Here is a 21,073-nt window from a genome sequence, read left to right on the forward strand (position 1 = left end):
GCTAGAAGCAGGAAACCAGAGAAGTGGTTGGCCCTCTGGATGGTGAGGGAGGGAAAGGGGAGATAAAAGGAGACTTAGAGATGGCAGAGAAATTAAATGAGTTCTTTGCATCTGTCTTCACGGCAGAAGACCTCGGGCAGATACCGCGGCCCGAACGGGGCCCCCTGACCGAGGAGTTAAGTCAGATAGAGGTTAAAAGAGAAGTTGTTTCAGACCTCATTGATAAATTAAAGATCAGTAAGTCACCGGGCCCTGATAGCATCCACCCAAGGGTTATTAAGGAATTGAAGAATGAAGTTGCAGATCTCTTGACTAAGGTATGCAACTTGTCCCTCAAAACGGCCATGGTGCCAGAAGATTGGAGGATAGCAAATGTCATGCCTATTTTTAAAAAGGGAAAGAGGGGGGACCCGGGAAACTATAGGCCGGTCAGCCTAACATCCATACCGGGTAAGATGGTGGAATGCCTCATCAAAGATAGGATCTCAAAACACATAGACGAACAGGCCTTGCTGAGGGAGAATCAGCATGGCTTCTGTAAGGGTAAGTCTTGCCTCACGAACCTTATAGAATTCTTTGAAAAGGTCAACAGGCATGTGGATGCGGGAGAACCCGTGGACATTATATATCTGGACTTTCAGAAGGCGTTTGACACGGTCCCTCACCAAAGGCTACTGAAAAAACTCCACAGTTAGGGAATTAGAGGACAGGTCCTCTCGTGGATTGAGAACTGGTTGGAGGCCAGGAAGCAGAGAGTGGGTGTCAATGGGCAATTTTCACAATGGAGAGAGGTGAAAAGCGGTGTGCCCCAAGGATCTGTCCTGGGACCGGTGCTTTTCAACCTCTTCATAAATGACCTGGAGACAGGGTTGAGCAGTGAAGTGGCTAAGTTTGCAGACGACACCAAACTTTTCCGAGTGGTAAAGACCAGAAGTGATTGTGAGGAGCTCCAGAAGGATCTCTCCAGACTGGCAGAATGGGCAGCAAAATGGCAGATGCGCTTCAATGTCACTAAGTGTAAAGTCATGAACATTGGGGCAAAAAATCAAAACTTTAGATATAGGCTGATGGGTTCTGAGCTGTCTGTGACAGATCAGGAGAGAGATCTTGGGGTGGTGGTGGACAGGTCGATGAAAGTGTTGACCCAATGTGCGGCGGCAGTGAAGAAGGCCAATTCTATGCTTGGGATCATTAGGAAGGGTATTGAGAACAAAACGGCTAGTATTATAATGCCGTTGTACAAATCTATGGTAAGGCCACACCTGGAGTATTGTGTCGAGTTCTGGTTGCCGCATCTCAAAAAAGACATAGTGGAAATGGAAAAGGTGCAAAAGAGAGCGACTAAGATGATTATGGGGCTGGGGGACCTTCCTTATGAGGTAAGGCTACGGCGTTTGGGCCTCTTCAGCCTAGAAAAGAGATGCTTGAGGGGGGACATGATTGAGACATACAAAATTATGCAGGGAATGAACAGAGTGGATAGGGAGATGCTCTTTACACTCTCACATAAGACCAGAACCAGGGGACATCCACTCAAATTGAGTGTTGGGCGGGTTAGGACAGACAAAAGAAAATATTTCTTTACTCAGCGTGTGGTTGGTCTGTGGAACTCCTTGCCACAGGATGTGGTGCTGGCATCTAGCCTAGATGCCTTTAAAAGGGGATTGGACGAGTTTCTGGAGGAAAAATCCATTACGGGGTACAAGCCATGATGTGTATGCTCAACCTCCTGATTTTAGAAATGGGTTAAGTCAGAATGCCAGATGTAGGGGAGGGCACCAGGATGAGGTCTCTTGTTATCTGGTGTGCTCCCTGGGGCATTTGGTGGGCTGCTGTGAGATACAGGAAGCTGGACTAAATGGGCCTATGCCTGATCCAGTGGGGCTGTTCTTATGTTCTTATCTGCAAGAGGGATCTGAAGGCCTTAGGAGTGGACCTCAACAAGTGGGAAACCCTGACCTCTGAGCGGTCTGCTTGGAGGCAGGCTGTGCAGCATGGCCTTTCCCAGTTTGAAGAGACACTTGGCCAACAGTCTGAGGCAAAGAGGCAAAGAAGGAAGGCCCATAGCCAGGGAGACAGACCAGGGACAGACTGCACTTGCTCCCAGTATGGAAGGGATTGTCACTCCCGAATTGGCCTTTTCAGCCACACTAGACGCTGTTCCAGAACCACCTTTCAGAGCGCGATACCATAGTCTTTCGAGACTGAAGGTTGCCAACAACAACAATGTCCTTTTTGAGATGCGGTGACCAGAACTGAACACAATACTCCAGGTGTGGCCTTACAATCGATTTGTACAACGGCATTATAATATTAGCCGTTTTGTTCTCAATACCTTTTCTAATGATCCCAAGCATAGAATTGGCCTTCTTCGCTGCCGCAGCACATTGGTCGACACTTTCCTCAAGCTGTCTACAAGCATCCCAGGATCTCTGTCCTGATGCAGACAGCTCAGAACCCATTAGCCCAGTACACATTTAACACCAGGACCCACTTTTTAGAATGAGAATCTGTCAGGGCCCACCGGAAGTGATGTCATGACCTCACATTATCAAGCAGGAACATTTTTAGCTATGCTAGGCTGCAATCCTACCCACACCTACCCAGGAGTAAGTCCCATTTACTATCATTGTTAGAAGAATACACATAGTAGCCTGTTAAAAGTACAGATCTGTAACATTATCCCAAATGCAAACACATACCATGGTAGTATCAAGTCTAATATATTAAAAATAAAATATTGAAATGAATGGGGACTCCCCTGAAATTGTCTTGCGACCCACCTAGTGGGTCCAGACCCACAGTTTGAGAAACACTGCATTAGCCTATATGTGAAGTTTTGATTTTTTGCCCCAATGTGCATGACTTTACACTTACTGACATTGAAGCGCATCTGCCATTTTGCTGCCCATTCTGCCAGTCTGGAGAGATCCTTCTGGAGCTCCTCACAATCACTTCTGGTCTTCACCACTCGGAAAAGTTTGGTGTCGTCTGCAAACTTAGCCACCTCACTGCTCAACCCTGTCTCCAGGTCATTTATGAAGAGGTTGAAGAGCACCGGTCCCAGGACAGATCCTTGGGGCACACCGCTTTTCACCTCTCTCCATTGTGAAAATTGCCCATCAACACCCACTCTTTGTTTCCTGGTCTTCAACCAGTTCTCAATCCATGAGAGGACCTGCCCTCTAATTTTCTCTTCGGAGCCATTCCTGGCCATATGGCTCCATTTTGCTCCCACCCCCCCCCCCCCGCTGGGAATGGCTCCAAAGGGAGGGGCCACTTGCCTGCTCTGCTGAGGCACTGGGTGCTCTGCCTCCCCTCCAGCTATACCAATGCCTTGACTCACGTGGTTCACTGAGCAGACGGCTGTCACGGTCACCCTAAGACAGAGTTTCCCAAAGGAAACTAGATTTTATTAAGAGAGGTGGGGGAAAGGCAATCTTTGCATGTGAGACCAGAAGCAGAGTTGGAGGTGAAAGGAAGGGATTTAATAATAATAATAATAATAATAATAATAATAATAATAATAATAATAATAATATTGTATATTGTATTGGCAACCTTCAGTCTCGAAAGACTATGGTATCGCACTCTGAAAGGTGGTTCTGGCACAGCGTCTAGTGTGGCTGAAAAGGCCAATCTGGGAGTGACAATCCCTTCCACACCGGGAGCAAGTGCAGTCTGTCCCTGGTCTGTCTCCCTGGCTATGGGCCTTCCTTCTTTGCCTCTTAGCCTCAGACTGTTGGCAAAGTGTCTCTTCAAACTGGGAAAGGCCATGTTGCACAGCCTGCCTCCAAGCAGGCCGCTCAGAGGCCAGGGTTTCCCACTTGTTGAGGTCCATCCCTAAGGCCTTCAGATCCCTCTTGCAGATGTCCTTGTATCGCAGCTGTGGTCTACCTGTAGGGCGCTTTCCTTGCACGAGTTCTCCATAGAGGAGATCCTTTGGGATCCGGCCATCATCCATTCTCACGATATGACCAAGCCAACGCAGGCGTCTCTGTTTCAGCAGTGAATACATGCTAGGGATTCCAGCACGTTCCAGGACTGTGTTGTTTGGAACTTTGTCCTGCCAGGTGATGCCGAGGATGCGTCGGAGGCAGCGCATGTGGAAAGCGCTCAGTTTCCTCTCCTGTTGTGAGCAAAGAGTCCATGACTCGCTGCAGTACAGAAGTGTACTCAGGACGCAAGCTCTGTAGACCTGGATCTTGGTATGTTCCGTCAGCTTCTTGTTGGACCAGACTCTCTTTGTGAGTCTGGAAAACGTGGTAGCTGCTTTACCGATGCGCTTGTTTAGCTCGGTATCGAGAGAATGAGTGTCGGAGATCGTTGAGCCAAGGTACACAAAGTCATGGACAACCTCCAGTTCATGCTCAGAGATTGTAATGCAGGGAGGTGAGTCCACATCCTGAACCATGACCTGTGTTTTCTTCAGTCTGATTGTCAGTCCAAAATCTTGGCAGGCCTTGCTAAAACGATCCATGAGCTGCTGGAGATCTTTGGCAGAGTGGGTAGTGACAGCTGCATCGTCGGCAAAGAGGAAGTCACGCAGACATTTCAGCTGGACTTTGGATTTTGCTCTCAGTCTGGAGAGGTTGAAGAGCTTTCCGTCTGATCTGGTCTGGAGATAGATGCCTTCTGTTGCAGTTCCAAAGGCCTGCTTCAGCAGGACAGCGAAGAAAATCCCAAACAAGGTTGGTGCAAGAACACAGCCCTGCTTCACTCCGCTTCGGATGTCAAAAGGGTCTGATGTGGAGCCATCGAAGACAACAGTGCCCTTCATGTCCTTGTGGAAAGATCTGATGACGCTCAGGAGCCTGGGTGGACATCCAATCTTGGGGAGAATCTTGAAGAGACCGTCTCTGCTGACCAGGTCGAAAGCCTTTGTGAGATCTATGAAGGCTATAAAGAGTGGCTGTCGTTGTTCCCTGCATTTCTCCTGCAGTTGTCTAAGGGAGAATACCATATCAGTGGTGGACCTGTTGGCTCGGAATCCACACTGCGATTCTGGATAGACGCTCTCTGCAAGTACCTGGAGCCTCTTTAGTACAACTCGGGCAAACAGCTTTCCTACAACGCTAAGGAGAGAGATGCCGCGGTAGTTGTTGCAGTCACCCCTGTCACCTTTGTTCTTGTACAGCGTGATGATGTTTGCATCCCTCATGTCTTGAGGTACTCCACCTTCTCTCCAGCAGAGACAGAGGATTTCATGCAGCTCAGTGACGATGATCTCTTTGCAGCATTTTAGGACTTCAGCAGGGATGCTTTCTTTTCCAGGTGCCTTGCCAAAGGCAAGGGAGTCCAGGGCCACGTGAAGTTCTTCTAGGGTTGGTTCACTGTCAAGCTCTTCCAGCACAGGCAGGCACTCAATGTTGTTCAGTGCTTCTTCGGTGACTACATTTTCTCTGGAATATAGCTCAGAGTAGTGCTGCACCCAGCGTTCCATCTGCTGTGCCCGATCCTGGATGACTTCGCCTGTGGCAGACTTCAGAGGGGCAATTTTCCTCTGTGTTGGACCTAGGGCCTGCTTGATACCATCATACATCCCCTTGATGTTGCCCGTGTCAGCTGCTATCTGTATCTCGGAACAGAGCTGGAGCCAGTAGTCGTTAGCACATCTCCTGGCAATAATAATAATAATAATAATAATAATAATAATAATAATAATAATAATAATAATAATAATAATAATAATAATACCAGTATTTATATACTGCCTTTCTGGTCATCGGATCATCCTCTGACTCGGTTCTCTGAACCCCAAGGGGACTTTTGCAATATCAGAAAGAATTCCAGACGGGTCTTTCCCAGTTTGGGCTCACTTCTGGCCCCCAGTCGCCTGCCACGCTGGCTGGCAAGCACCTCCTTCCTCCCTCACTTGAAGGGCAGCCAAGACACTCTTCACTTACACCAAAGAGCAGGTGTAATAACTTGGCTATTCTCAGCTGCTTCATCTGGAAATGGCGACCTTCAGATGTTATCTCCGGGCTAAGATAAGGCTTACATAAGAACAGCCCCACTGGATCAGGCCATAGGCCCATCTAGTCCAGCTTCCTGTATCTCACAGCTTGGGAGGCTCTACCCTCTAGACCAGACCTCCTGCCCTTTGGAAATAGCTCCTTTTGGAGAGGAACAAGTTAAATGAGAGAGCTGGGCTGCCAACAGGGCTTAGCCAAGATAAGAATCAGCAGGAGCAGAGGAGGAGCTGCTCTGAGGGCTGGAGGCAGAAGTGACATGGCCCAGGCACAGCCTGCTGGCCAGACAAGGCAGCTAAGATGTCCTCTTGGGTAGCCCAGGCAGGCTGCACACCTTCAGGGCCTGGAGCCAGGGGGTGGGGGACTGGGCAGTGAAAGTGCACACTTACTAGACCCTTGTCCCCTTAGCTTTGCTAGCCATGCCTATGAGTTTGTAGCAGAAAAAGGGAAGCCACCTGCCACCCCCCACCAGGGTACTGTCACCTGTTCACTGACAAAGAAGTGATGTGCGGAAATAAAGAAGGCCGAGTCCGAAGGTGGATTTGGCAAGGAAAGCTGTATTCTTTGATCAAAGGCAGTTCCCTTTCCTCGCAGGGTGAGGAACTCACAAGAAAGCATAGGCAGCTTCATTAGGGTTAGGGTTGTTCAGTTAGCATTGCAGCTCATTTGCGACATTATTTCAGTGAGTGCCCTCTAACTGGCACTTGTCCCAGCTTAGCCAGTTCTGACTGCTTTCTGTAGTCCTTGATTTCAGCTGGCTTGCATATTTCACACACACAGCTTGTTTCTGGGCAGAACTGAGAATGTTGCCATACTGAGTTTATACAGGGGTCAAGATGGAGTCTGTCTCAACAAGTTGAAATGAATATAAAAAGCTATATGAATATAAAAAGCCCATTTCTAAAATCAGGAGGTTGCACATACACATCACGACTTGTAACCCGTAATGGATTTTTCCTCCAGAAACTTGTCCAGTCCCCTTTTAAAGGCGTCCAGGCCAGATGCCGTCACCACATCCTGTGGCAAGGAGTTCCACAGACCAGCTACACGCTGACTAAAGAAATATTTTCTTTTGTCTGTCCTAACCCGCCCAACACTCAATTTTAGTGGATGTCCCCTGGTTCTGGTGTTATGTGAGAGTGTAAAGAGCATCTCCCTATCCACTCTGTCCATCCCCTGCATAATTTTGTATGTCCCTCCTCAGGTGCCTCTTTTCTAGACTGAAGAGGCCCAAACGCCATAGCCTTTCCTCATAAGGAAGGTGCCCCAGCCCCGTAATCATCTTAGTCGCTCTCTTTTGCACCTTTTCCATTTCCAGGTAACGAACCTCATGCTGCCTTTAGGCGAGTCAAAGGCAACAGTTTTGGCACCCTAACGAGGGGCCCGAGACTTTTTGCACCCCACAAATTACCCTTGCTGGGAAAACTGCTGGATGGCAGAGGGCCTGAATGGATGATGGTTTCCAGCCGGCACCAGTGAGTTCACTGGAGGAGACCCATCTCCAGATGGGACAGACACCGCCCAGCAGTCACGAAGGTGCAAAGCAGTTCCTGGAAGGCTGCAGACCAGCTTCGGGTGGAGAAGGGACTGAGTGCCTCCAGGGCTTCTCCACCTTGGTATACGTTAAGAAGTCAGCTGGAAGAGGGGTTGGAGCCGCTACAGGGGTGCCTGGCAGCCCAGGGCATCAGTTGCGGAATAAGTCCCACAGGCAGAGAGAAGTCCTAACTCCAAAAAGGCTGTTTAAAAGTGGAGCTCCCGGGTTGAGTGTGGGTCGGAGTCAGAGTCACAACACAGGCAGGCTACCCAGTGTAACCCCTCAGAGTGTGTCCTTAAGATGTAGATTTTCTGAGTAATATTTGTTTTCCATGATCATCAGAGGACGGGCACTGCGCCCCTCCAAGGCCAGCAAAGGCCCCCAAGCCTGGGCGATGCCAGGCCAGCAGCGCTCCCTGAGGCCAGGCCTCTGGCTGGGCGCGAGCTGCCAACCGCCGTTGAGGGAGGGAACTGCACCCTGCCCGAGCGCCGGTGCCACCAGGGGATGCCCTGCAGAGCGAGTTGCACCTGCTTCCAGTGGAGAGCTCTGGGCTGGGGGAGCGGGGAATGCTCTGCTGAAGAGGCCCTGCCCGGCCCCTGCACAGGACAGCTGGCTGTGGCCCCAGGGGGCTCCCGCTTGGCCAGGCCCAAGCAGCAGGGAATGCCTCTTAGGAGCACCCCTTCTTCAGGGAAACTACCTGACTCTTTCCTTTCCCCAGCGGGTCCCTGAGAAGGCAGTCGAGAAATGGGGGCGGGCCGTGAACCTCTGGGGAGGGTCCACTTAGGGCCAAATCCTGCAGTCCTCCCTTTGCAGCAGGGCTGGAAGGAGCCACGGCTCTGGGCAGGGCCAGGTGGCCTTCTCGGGTGGGCAGCTGAAGCCTCCTCGTCCTCCTTTGTGCAGCTGCTGGGGCCAGAGGTGCTGCCCTTGCGCTTCCCAACCAAGAGGCTCAGGGAGGCCTGGCGGGGTCAGGCCTGTCTGGCTTGTAGGCCTGTTCCCAATCCGAACAGGGGTCTGGCTTTCAGGGGGGTAAGAGGAAAAGGGCCCCCCACTCCACAAAGGAGATTTCTGAAAAGGTTCCAAGGAGTAGCACGGCCAACAGGATTGGTGGGGTGGCACACCTGCCTTGGAGCCTTCTTGAAAAAGGCCTCTGGACCTTTTGCGCTCAGATAAAAAGCTGGTTGAGGAGGACACAGAGGAGCCCTGGAATGTTGTGCGGGGGCGGGGGGGGGGAGAACCAGGCCAGGACACTCATCAGCACCAACTGGCAAGAGATTTGGGACAGCCAAAAGGAAGGGCTGCTTCCCAGAGTATGTTGTCAGTGGAATTCCCTGCCACAAGACATGGTGATGTTGATGGCCACTTGCTTTTGAAGGGGATTGGGCAGTTCATGGAGGAAGAGGAGGGGCCTATCACTGGCCCCTGGCTGGAAGGCAGCTGGTGAAGCCACCACTTGGGATCCCTCTGAGCTCCACCAAAGGCAGGAGACAAGGACACCTTTCCGCCTTAGCAGTGCTCTGCTTCTGAAAGGCCTGTCTGAGTGACCCAGGACGTCTGTATCTCTGGAGTGTGCCCAGGAGGCCAGAGCAACACCACTGCAGCCCCAGTTCTGCTAATGGATGCGCCGTAGAGGACTACTCAGTGCTGCCCTCCGACACTCTTCCAAAAGTGGCACACGAACCCAGATGCGAGGGGGAGGGGTGGGGGAGGAGGCTGCACCCACTTTGCCTCCAGGTGACAGGCATGCCCCAGACACTGGTGGCTGGAGGTGTGTCTGTGCGGCACATGCCGGGGAAACTGGTGCTCCAGTGGCAGGACTGTCGTTGCGATGCAGGCTGGCCTTCCAAAGGTCTAATAGTGCACCATTACACTCGGGAGCTGAGCCCAGGATGCCCAGGAGTCACCTATGGCCCATGCGAGGGCAGCCACCTTTGGCTGCCAGAGGGGTTTGGAGCTGTGCTGCCTCCGCACCTGAAGGTGGTGCACAGCCAGTGGTGGGCCTGCCCTGCCTCCAGGAGCCTGCCTGGCCCCACCCCACGGCAGCTCATCTCAAGGGTCACCACCTGCTCGCCTGGCCCAGGCTGCACTGAGGATGTGACAGCGTCAGTGACCCGTCTCACCCCGTCCCCAGAGGCACCCTCGCCAGCCCTGGAAGTCTCCTGAAGTCTGGGCACACCATCAGGCTTTGATGACTCCCCCTCCCCCTTCTGCAGTGCAGCCCCTCGAAGGGATGGCAGCAGCTTCCTGCGCAGGCCGTGGCATTACAACAGTCTGGGGCGCAGACCTCATGAGCACAGCTCCCACAAGGTGGGGTTTACTGACTGGTTAGGCCCAGGTGAACCCCTTACCTGTGAGAACTCACCCACTACAGGCAACCAGGTGTTTGGAGCTGAGGAGGTCCAGCCCAGACCCATGCGGGGGGGGGGGCAGTGAGGGCTTGTCTGTTTACCTGCTTCTGGGAAGCGCCCAACAGCCAGGGGCCTCCCGTCACACGGAGCCCACAGAGCCTTGGCCTGCAGAGGAGGCCACCAAGCGGACACCCTCCTGCGCTTCCTCTCCCACCCAGAGGAGCAGCTGACTCCCCCTCCTGCCAGGGCACAAAGTCCTGGCCGGAAGGGTGGCTGGTGCTTTGGGCTGGGGAGGGGATTCTCTTCACCCCTCCCCAGTGGCTCTCAGCGCCAGCAGCCACCCCTTGCTTATCAGCGCCGACCTTTGCTCCACTCCTTCAGCGGCTCAGAACCTTGGGAAGCATCCTGGGGGTTTCCGGGAGCCCGGAGCAGGAACGAGCAACCACGAGGGGGAGAGCAAAATGTTTATTTCTGCTGCAGGAGGCCGCAGAGGCCCTTCTGGATGCTGGGGGGGCTCCTCCCTTGGGGAGGCAGAGGGATCCAGGCGCCGCGTGGAGAGGGAGAGAGAGCTGGGAGACTTCCGTGACCTCAGTGGTAGGTTTGCTGGAGGAAAAGAAGACACCAGATCAAGCTGCCAGTCCAGCACGTCCCGGTCTGGCCTGGTCCTGCAGGGCCTGGAGCCAGCGCAGGTTTTGCCATGTCTGGGCGCTGCAGCTGCAACGCTGCTTGCAAAGGCCCTCGGTACATGCTCAGAAGCATTCCTCTTGCTAGCCACCCTACAAGTCTGGAGGGGGAAGAGGAGGCCCCAACCCTGCTTCAGGGAGGCGGGGACAGAGGAGAGCCCCCCCTCAGCTGCCCCCTTCCCCAGGAAGCAGCGCAGAGACCACTGTGGGGGGGGGCTTGTCCTCCTCCGTCTGGCCCAGCGGCCCAGCCAAAGCAAGGTCTCTGTGCCCTGAGGGACCCTCGCCTGGGCCCACCTGTGCTGGTCACACCCCGCCTGGCCCCCTGGAGCCAGCCCTTTCGAGCCCAGGCTGGCAAATGTACTGCTGCTCACCGGAGTCGCCTTCTCCTCCTTGCAGGTCCCACAGAGGCAGCCAAAGAGGCCGTTGAGCACCTGGACGAGGCAGAGGACCAGCTCCAGCACGCCGGCACCCAGGATGAGGGAGAAGAGGATCACGTTGAAGCGGATGACCCCGGGAGGGTCCTCACAGGTATCCCAAAGCTCTTGCTCAAAGAGGTAGCTCTCTTGGCTGCCAGGTGGGAGGACAGAGACAGGACAGCCCTCGTCAGTCCCTCCCCATCCCCAGGAAAGCACTGAAGTCACTGGAGACGCACAGTGGGAGGCAGTGCTGTGACTGCCTCTCCCTTCGATGCCAAGAAAGCACCTGCCTGCCCCCCCAACCAAGCAGAGAACGGCCATGCTTCTGTGATGCACCCCCTCCTCGCCCAGCCCTTCTGCGCTGCTGCTGCTGCTGTCGCGTCATGCAGGGAAGAGAAGCAGCGCTTGAAAACATCTGTTTCGCATCAGGACCCAGGAAGAACAGGATCAGGCCCAAGGCCCGCAGTGACCAGGCAGCCCACAAATGCCCCCTCCCACATCCAGCCCCAAGCCATGGGCAGACTTCTTTTCCCCCATGGAGTTGTCCAAGGCTGCAGTCCCGTCCACATGTACTGGGGAGTAAACCCCATGGGCTACAATGGCTCTGCCTTCTGAACAGACACACACACAGGCTTGGGCTCTGAGAACATCTTGTGGCCTTCCTTGTCCCCCACCACACTGAGGAGTTCCACGATGACCTGGGAGGGAGAAGCAAACCCTGCCCCCCAGACAGACTCCTGCAAGCCTCTCTTCATGCCCCCATCATCTTCTTTTGAGCCCCAGGTGGGTTCTCCTCCACTCAGTCTCCAAGCCTCTCTGGCAGAGTTTGTTCTTTTGGGGTCCCCTTTTTCGCTTGGGCTGATGTTTTGAGCAAGTGGCTGAGAAAGGTCTTTGGGGCAGGCATCAGGTTTGCAAACGGAGCCTGAGCTCCCTTCAGAGCAAAGTCTGCGGCTGCCTCCCACAGAGAGAGGCACGGGGCAGGCCTGGCGTGGCAGCACCACTCCCGTCAGAGCCATGACCCTGGGGTGGGTGAAGAGCGCCAGGCGTAGGCTGGGCCCTCTTCATTGTGGAACTGCCATTTTTAAACATTCCTCTTCTTGCAAGCAGCTCCCCCGCTGGCTGGTGCCCACGGCCAAGTTGCCAGGCAACGGTCGTGCAGGTGCACAGCCCCCAGCCCCCTCCATCAGCAGGCCACTGACCTGAACTCTTTAGGGTTGGTCCGGAAGGGGCGCTCCCAGTCAGACAAAGTACCGTTCTCCAGCCTGTACCTGCAGAGAGGCCCGTGTACGAGGCCCAGCATGGAGACGCCAACGGCATAGGCGGCACCCACAACCCCCACCACTGCCAACAGCACCGAGATACACATCTGTGGGGCAGGAAGGAAGAAGCAGGTTGTGACCCGTTTGTGGGTGAGATGACCCTGAAGGGGGCTTAGCCGCAGGGCACCACCCCCTGGAGCACCCCCTGGCTCAGCGGGGTCCCACTGGCACGTATGAGTGGGGAGGGTGAACTGGTGCCCCAGCGAGGGTGTGCCCCAACTCTCACCCCACAGCGGTTCCCACAGCACCCGTGACGCCCGGTCGCCTGGATATGGACGGCTGGCACTAGAACCTGGGGAGAGAAAGCCTTGGTGAGGCCCACAGCCCTGGCCTCTCCCCCTCCCTGCCTGCCTGCCTCCACCCGAGTCCCAGCCCTTCTGCACCCAGCCCAGCGCCCACCCACCCACTGCTCCCCCTCCCTGCGGCCCAGAGCCACGGTGCTCTCCAGTGGCAGAGGCATCGGCTGGGGTGGCTCCTCTCCCCTATGGCCTCTCCACCAAAAGGCCTCCTTGGCCCAATGCTGCCATCAGGGCCTCCCCGTATCCTTACCATGACACCGCCGCCAATTAGCCCCCCCAAGTAGAGGACCTCAGGAGTCAGGTGTTTGCCCCAGTCGTGAACATACTGGGTGTCCCAGTCTGGAAAGGCAAGAAGGATGTTGGCTACAATGCACAGGAGGGCAAAGGGCCAGAGGGCGGCCCCCACCACCTTGGAGCAGGTCCCCGTGCACATGGTGAGGGCAACTGCTGCCCCTGCTGGACCAGCAGCTGGCTGATATGCACTGCTTGGGAGGGCCTTTGCCCCCTGAACTGGTGCCTCCCCAGCAGTGAGACAAGGACGGCCTCCAGTGCGAGGGCTCCTGGGTATTCTGGAGGGGGCAGGGCTGGGACCATCCCACCCACTGGCATGCTGGCATCTCCTTTGCGCTAATAAATGCCACCTTTGCCCTGGTGCCATTGAATGCCGGGGCGCAGTGGATAACAGCAACAAGGGCAAGGAACTGCAGACTGAACCCTCCATCCCAGCGTGAGGACGGCAGAGGGAAGGCAAGGTGGTGCTCAGTGCCAGTATCACCTGATGAGAGGTGGGGCTTCCCTCCAAGCCACCTGTAGGGCTGGAGCAAACGGCAGGCAGATGCCCCTCAGCCTCTCAGCCCCCTCAAGCGCCTAATGCCCATGGGGCAGCACCACAGCAACAAAGGGCACGCACAGCTGAGCCAGGACAATCGGGCCACATGGCAGGTGTGGAGGGCAAGAGCTCCGGGGGGGGGGGGCAGTCCCTGGAAGCCTTTCTAGGTCAGGTTGGAAAAACACTCCTGAGCCTGAACACCACCCAGCTGTCAGTCCGCAGGCACAGTGCCAAGCCAGCTAGACGGCACGCACGACCCCTTCCTGAGTCCACACAGAAGGGTCACATGCCAGCCTAGCCTCACAGAAGAGAGGGAGGGGATTCTGTCCTGCTTGCAACCAGGGCACTGAGCATGACCTTGCAAGAAGCTCCAGGGTCTCAGGGAACAGGACTGCTCCCTCGAAGCCTTGCTAGCTGACCTGGAAAAGCAGGGGCAGGTAGAGGAGGAGCACAGGGTGACTTCCAGGGACATGCAGGCTTTGTCCCACCCTCAGGCAGGCAGCTCACCAGTTGTCAGGGTAGGAAGTTGCAGGGCTAGAGGATGTCTCTCTGGGGAGGAGGGGAATGATCCCCTGGGGGGGGGGGAACCTTCTTCAGGGGACAGGCCTGTATCCAATTGCACAAAGGATATTCCTCAGCGGGAGGGGGGGTCTGGGGCTTCTTGTAGTGGGCGATTCGATTATCAGGGGGGTTTGCAATGGATGTGAGAACCACATGGTGACTTGCCTGCCTGGTGCAAAGGTTGCGGACGTCACTTCTCGTCTAAATCTAGACATTAGAAACTTTTCTAATGATCCCCAGCATAGAATTGGCCTTCTTCACTGCCGCTGCACACTGGGTCGACACTTTCATCGACCTGTCCAACCCCCCCCCCCCAAGATCTCTCTCCTGATCTGTCACAGACAGCTCAGAACCCATCAGCCTACATGTGAAGTTTTGATTCTTTGCCCCAATGTGCATGACTTTACACTGAACGACATTGAAGCGCATCTGCCATTGTACAAATCAATGGTAAAGCCACACCTGGAGTATTGTGTCCATCTCAAAAAGGACATAGTGGAAATGGAAAAGGTGCAAAAGAGAGCAACCAAAATGATAACTGAGCTGGGGCACCTCCCTAATGAGGAAAGGCGAGAGCGTTTGGGGCTCTTCAGTCTAGAAAAGAGGCGCCTGAGAGGGATGATCGAGACATACAAAATTATGCAGGGGTTGGATAGAGACGCTCTTTTCCCTCTCACCAGAACCAGGGGACATCCATGAAAGTTGAGTTTTGGGAGTTAGGATAGACAAAAGAAAATATTTCTTTACCCCACATGTAATTAGACTGTGGAACTCCTTGCCACAGGAAGTGGTGATGGTATCTGGCCTAGATGCCTTTAGGAGGGGTTTGGACAAATTTATGGAAGAAAAATTCATCACTGGTTACAAGTCATGCTAGGTATGTGCAAGGTAGAGACAGGCTGCCAGATGCAGGGGAGGGCACCAGGACGCAGGTGGTGTTTGTTTTCTAGTGTGTTCCCTAAAGCATTTGGTGAGATACAGGAATCTGAACTAGATGGGCTTTGGCCTGATCCAACGGGGCTCTTCTTGGGCCCAGGCTCACCCTAATTATTGGATGCCCTTCCACTGCCATGCGAGTCCCAGAGGCAGCAGGCAACGTAGACAGCCCAATTGGGAGAAAGTGGTCACTCTCAGGGCTGGCACACATCCTCAGACAACGGTGCAGTCATGACCCTGCTGGACACTGAAGCACTACTGGCACCTCCAGTTCCACCAACAGACATACCACAGGCCCAGCGCAAGGCAACTTGGAGAAACCTGCAACAGTAGCACAACTGCAGTTGGCACACGCCTCCAGAGGGGGTGATGTGGGTAGGGTGGAGAGGAGTCCACTTGCACTGTATCCTAACCTCCGTCCAAAGGGCAGATATTCCCCAAAGGGAGACACCACACCACGACAATGTCACAGTTGGCCTAGACACCCTTTAAAAACAATGAGGAGGGGGAATCTCCACTCCGCCCACCTCCCCATCCCCCCCTCGTTGCAGCAGAACATGGGCTCCAGGAAGCATCACAGCCCTTGGCCGGTTGGGCAACATGGGCTATAGCGCTCTGGTCTCAGCGCTCACATACAGGAGCTGAGGTGATGGGACTGGCGGAGCACCTCCCACATGGCCTGCACTGCGCCTGGCAGCTGTGGCCAGCATTACCGTCCCAGCTGTTCCTCCACGGGGCTGCTAGTCCTCTTGTTCCTGAGAAGCCCCTGTTGCTTGGCAAAGTCCATGATGAACAGCAGATCAGCTGGCGTAGTCAGACCTGGCAGGCGCCCGCCCCTTGGCTAGCTGTCAGCCAAGGCACAGGAGCCCTGTGGGAGCGAATGGGCTGCAACCCCACCTGTGTGCTTCTCCGCCAGATGCAGCTGTTTTTGATGAAAGGGTGCAATGAAATGATTCCACTCCTTGGGACTTGGTTAGTAGCCATCCCTTCTCCCCAGCCCAGCCTCAAGGGGTGACTATGGAGGAGTGCCCCTCTGATGCCAGGGCTCAGGCTCTGCGGCATCCTGAATTCTTGAGCTGAATAAATAACATACAACACAGTTGGAGGTTATTAAGGAATATTAATACAAGGGTTATTAAGGAATTGAAGAATGAAGTTGCAGATCTCTTGACTAAGGTATGCAACTTGTCCCTCAAAACAGCCACGGTGCCAGAAGATTGGAGGATAGCAAATGTCACGCCGATCTTTAAAAAGGGAAGGAGGGGGGACCCGGGAAACTATAGGCCGGTCAGCCTAACATCCATACCGGGTAAGATGGTGGAATGTCTCATCAAAGATAGGATCTCAAAACACATAGACGAACAGGCCTTGCTGAGGGAGAGTCAGCATGGCTTCTGTAAGGGTAAGTCTTGCCTCACGAACCTTATAGAATTCTTTGAAAAGGTCAACAGGCATGTGGATGCGGGAGAACCCGTGGACATTATATATCTGGACTTTCAGAAGGCGTTTGACACGGTCCCTCACCAAAGGCTACTGAGAAAACTCCACAGTCAGGGAATTAGAGGACAGGTCCTCTCGTGGATTGAGAACTGGTTGGAGGCCAGGAAGCAGAGAGTGGGTGTCAATGGGCAATTTTCACAATGGAGAGAGGTGAAAAGCGGTGTGCCCCAAGGATCTGTCCTGGGACCGGTGCTCTGCAACCTCTTCATAAATGACCTGGAGACAGGGTTGAGCAGTGAAGTGGCTAAGTTCGCAGACGACGCCAAACATTTCCGAGTGGTAAAGACCAGAAGTGATTCTGAGGAGCTCCAGAAGGATCTCTCCAGACTGGCAGAATGGGCAGCAAAATGGCAGATGCGCTTCAATGTCAGTAAGTGTAAAGTCATGCACATTGGGGCAAAAAATCAAAACTTTAGATATAGGCTGATGGGTTCTGAGCTGTCTGTGACAGATCAGGAGAGAGATCTTGGGGTGGTGGTGGACAGGTCGATGAAAGTGTTGACCCAATGTGCGGCGGCAGTGAAGAAGGCCAATTCTATGCTTGGGATCATTAGGAAGGGTATTGAGAACAAAACGGCTAGTATTATAATGCCGTTGTACAAATCTATGGTAAGGCCACACCTGGAGTATTGTGTCCAGTTCTGGTTGCCGCATCTCAAAAAAGACATAGTGGAAATGGAAAAGGTGCAAAAGAGAGCGACTAAGATGATTACGGGGCTGGGGCACCTTCCTTATGAGGAAAGGCTACGGCGTTTGGGCCTCTTCAGCCTAGAAAAGAGACGCTTGAGGGGGGACATGATTGAGACATACAAAATTATGCAGGGGATGGACAGAGTGGATAGGGAGATGATCTTTACACTCTCACATAATACCAGAACCAGGGGACATCCACTCAAATTGAGTGTTGGGAGGGTTAGGACAGACAAAAGAAAATATTTCTTTACTCAGCGTGTGGTCGGTCTGTGGAACTCCTTGCCACAGGATGTGGTGCTGGCATCTAGCCTAGACGCCTTTAAAAGGGGATTGGACAAGTTTCTGGAGGAAAAATCCATTATGGGGTACAAGCCATGATGTGTATGCGCAACCTCCTGATTTTAGAAATGGGTTATGTCAGAATGCCAGATGCAGGGGAGGGCACCAGGATGAGGTCTCTTGTTATCTGGTGTGCTCCCCGGGGCATTTGGTGGGCCGCTGTGAGATACAGGAAGCTGGACTAGATGGGCCTATGGCCTGATCCAGTGGGGCTTTTCTTATGGAGGCTGGGCAGCAAGTTCGAGCAATGATGCTGAAGGCTCTGGCGTGGGACAGGTCTGAGCAGGTGGGCCACTTGCAGGAGGTGCCCCATGACACACACAAACCTACTGACTGTTTACAGTGATGCAGGAGGGCTCACTGCACCCCAGGGGTTCTTTGCCTGTTTCCAGCTGTGGCTCGCTGACTAGAGGACAGCTCCACAGCCCTGCCAGGGTGGGCTCAACAGCCGTCTGCCTCTGCTGTGGGCATCTCTGACCAGTCAGGAAGAAGGTGGGTGTAATGCTGCTCCAGCCTGCCCATCTCTCCAAACCTTGGCTGCCCTAGTGCTGCTGAGGCTCCCCTTGTGCTTCCCTCCAGCCCTGCCCCTGGGAGGGGGTGTAAAACTCTGCCCTGGGGAGGCTGGTGTGCTGCCTCACATGGGAGTCTTATCACACAGGAGCTCTCCCATGCCCCTTACCTTGCTGAGCTCCAAAAGGCACTTCCTGGAAGTGGATGTTTGCACAAGGGGCACAGGCAGCCCTGCCTCCTTGTGCCATGTGCAGGTCTGCAGTGTCCTCCAGGAGCAGTGGCAGCTTGGGTGCCAGAGGGGCATCAGCCTGCTCACGGGACCTCAACCTGCCACCTTCGTCATTTTGTTCACCCTGGTGAACACATCCCAAGTGTTGGGGCTGCAGTGGCGCAGCTAGCAAGGGGTGGGGGGCAGTCCGCCCTGGGTACCAGCCTTGGGGGTGACACCATAAGTCAGTGGTTTTCAAACTCTCATGGAGAGTCTGAGCCACTGTAAGTGCTTGCGGGGGCGGGTGGAGGGCAGTAGCACGATCCCCAGGATCGCGCAGCTCAGGGGGCTGCAGGGGCTTGGGTGCTAAAGCAGAGATCGCTCCGCTTTCGCTTTCACTGCTGCGGGGAGCCCTGGCAAAGGTTCGCACCAGGCTCCCCGCACCATGGGAAGGCTGAAGGAGGCTTGGGTAAGTGCACCAGGGCCAGGGCCCACAGGCTGGGGCATCCTTTGAAAAGCCCTGCCATAAGTGATCAAAATGACTAACATCATGATGGTTAGGAATAATACCATCATGCTATATATCACTGGATGCAGAATTTCCAGCAGAATGCAATGAAAAGAACCAGAGTGAAATATCTCCTTTCTGTCAAACATTATGGACAAAATCCCAGAAACCAAAAAATTCATGGAGCCCTATGGAAACTGAATCTGGGACATATCGCGTGTTTACTCGTGAGTCTGAACACTTTCCACATGCGCTGCCTCCGACGCATTCTCGGCATCACCTGGCAGGACAAAGTTCCTAACAACACAGTCCTGGAATGTGCTGGAATCCCTAGCATGTATGCACTACTGAAACAGAGGCACCTGCATTGGCTCGGTCATGTCGTGAGAATGGATGATGGCCAGATCCCAAAGGATCTCCTCTATGGAGAACTCGTGCAAGGAAAGCGCCCTACAGGTAGACCACAGCTGCGATACAAGGACATCTGCAAGAGGGATCTGAAGGCCTTAGGAGTGGACCTCAACAGGCGGGAAACCCTGGCCTCTGAGCGGCCCGCTTGGAGGCAGGCTGTGCAGCATGGCCTTTCCCAGTTTGAAGAGACACTCGGCCAACAGTCTGAGGCTAAGAGGCAAAGAAGGAAGGCCCATAGCCAGGGAGACAGACCAGGGACAGACTGCACTTGCTCCCAGTGTGGAAGGGATTGTCACTCCCGAATTGGCCCTTTCAGCCACACTAGACACTGTGCCAGAACCACCTTTCAGAGTGTGATACCATAGTCTTTCGAGACTGAAGGTTGCCAACACACACTCGTGAGTAGGCAAACCCGCCTTAGGGCCCAATCCTATCCAACTTTCCAGTACAGGTGCAACAGCAATGCAGCGTTGAGAAAAGGGAACAAATGTTCCCTTACCACGAGAAGGCCTCTGGGACTGCCTCTGTACCACAGGATGCAGTGCATGCCCCATTGACACAGCTGCACCAGCACTAGATAAAATCAATCCTTTGGAAAGGGCAGGCTGAAAAGAATCCCATGACACCAGAATCCCTGATCTGGCGAACCAGGGGTCTCCAAGCATTTTGGCCAGAGGGCCGAATCAAACATCTGGTACTGTGCTAAGGGCTGGAAAAAAAATTCAAATCTAAAATTTATATAAATAAATTAGAGATGGAACTTAGCAGAGTGAATCAATGAATAGAGGGGCTCATTCGTTCAACCTCTCTGGCCCTTGGAACACCCTCCAGACACAACCAGAGCACAGTTCCAGTCATGTTCGGCCAAGTGGGCCAGAGGCTTTCAGGGGACAAGAGGCTGGCTGCGGGCCGCGTCTGGCCCCCAGGCCGGGGTTTGGAAACCCACGTGGTGAATGAAGCCCCCCAAGCACCAAGGAGGAGGTCCCTCCTTGTACTGAGCCCACTGGAAAGTGAAACTAAGCCACAGGGCCACGTTAACGTGTGAGTAAGCAGGTGTGCCTCGGCTCCTGGTCAAGCTGGGCACGGGCATGTGAGGCCAGCAGCAGGGTCCGATCTGCTGGAAGTGGAGCTCAGCAAGTGCTCTGGAAGGCAGCCCCCCCCCAAAGAACAAAGCAGAGGCTGGAGCTGATCAGGGGCAAGGGGAGGGTTGCATCTCCCCGGTTTATTGGTGGGGGGCTGTTCCGGGGGCTGGAGAGCCACGCTCGGAGGGGGCAGGCTCGCCAGCGCTCAGCCGCTCCCGGAAGACGCGGAAGGGCGGGCCGTGGCCGGGCACCACCACGTCGGCCAGGGCCAGGGCGCGGGCCCGGCTCTCGGCCTGCTGCGCGGGGTCCTCGCTGAGCAGCTGCCACTCGCCGTCGTCGCCCTCGCGCTCGAAGAGGTCCCCGGCCAGCAGCACGTCGCCCAGGTCCGTGCCGCGCACCAGCAGGCTGACGTCGGCACGCGTGTGGCCGGGCGTGGGCAGCACCTCCAGGTGGCCGGCGTGCAGCGCGTGGGGCCGGCCCTGGCGCAGGCCGGTGGGCAGGTAGCGGCCGCCGGGCAGGCAGAGGTCGGTGCCCACCAGCAGCTCGGCGCTTGGGAAGAGGTTGAGGTTGCCCGCGTGGTCCGAGTGGCCGTGGGTGCAGACCACGTGGCGCAGCGCGCGCGGGGAGACGCCCTGCGCCGCCAGGCCCGCCAGCAGCCGCGCGCGCCCCCACGGCCCGCCCGTGTCCACCAGCGTGGGGCGCGGGCCCAGCACCAGCGACACCGTCCCGTCCGCCTCGCAGCCGCCGTCGGGCAGCGCGCGCGAGAAGCCCTCCTGCAGCACCACCACCGCGTAGGGGCTGCCGGGGATGCGCAGCGGGCCGGGGCCGGCGGCGGGCAGGGGGGCCGTGCGCGGCGCGGCCGGGCCCAGCTCCATGCGGCTGCTCGCTGCGGGAGGCGGAAGCGCGCTCTGGGCGCGGGGGCGCGCGC

At 55.1% G+C, this 21,073-nt stretch overlaps 2 protein-coding genes across 2 annotated transcripts; both read right to left on the reverse strand.

Annotated features, from left to right (window-relative positions):
- Nucleotides 1–9,990: 9,990 nt before the first annotated feature.
- On the reverse strand, nt 9,991–13,001 carry LOC136636015 (transmembrane 4 L6 family member 5-like). The gene is made up of 5 exons (XM_066611057.1): nt 12,819–13,001; nt 12,496–12,561; nt 12,150–12,316; nt 10,829–11,101; nt 9,991–10,090 (listed from the first exon to the last, which is right to left on the reverse strand). The coding sequence occupies exons 1-5, from the start codon at nt 12,999–13,001 to the stop codon at nt 9,991–9,993; spliced, it is 789 nt and encodes a 262-aa protein (XP_066467154.1).
- A 7,251-nt stretch (nt 13,002–20,252) lies between these two features.
- MBLAC1 (metallo-beta-lactamase domain containing 1) lies at nt 20,253–21,020 on the reverse strand. The gene has a single exon (XM_066611058.1). The coding sequence runs from the start codon at nt 21,018–21,020 to the stop codon at nt 20,286–20,288; it is 735 nt and encodes a 244-aa protein (XP_066467155.1). The 3' UTR covers nt 20,253–20,285.
- Between the last annotated feature and the right edge of the window lie 53 nt (nt 21,021–21,073).

Source organism: Tiliqua scincoides, unplaced genomic scaffold (assembly GCF_035046505.1).
Source record: "Tiliqua scincoides isolate rTilSci1 unplaced genomic scaffold, rTilSci1.hap2 HAP2_SCAFFOLD_46, whole genome shotgun sequence".
In the NCBI taxonomy this organism is placed as follows: Eukaryota; Metazoa; Chordata; class Lepidosauria; order Squamata; family Scincidae; genus Tiliqua; species Tiliqua scincoides.

Coding starts and splice junctions, on each gene's coding strand:
- LOC136636015 (XM_066611057.1), bottom strand. CDS start 13,001: ATGTGCACGGGGACCTGCTCCAAGGTGGTGGGGGCCGCCCTCTGGCCC. Junction 12,317..12,495: donor GCTGTGGGAACCGCTGTGGG/GTGAGAGTTGGG, acceptor CCTGCCCCACAG/ATGTGTATCTCGGTGCTGTT. Junction 11,102..12,149: donor ACCAACCCTAAAGAGTTCAG/GTCAGTGGCCTG, acceptor CCCACCTGGCAG/CCAAGAGAGCTACCTCTTTG.
- MBLAC1 (XM_066611058.1), bottom strand. CDS start 21,020: ATGGAGCTGGGCCCGGCCGCGCCGCGCACGGCCCCCCTGCCCGCCGCC.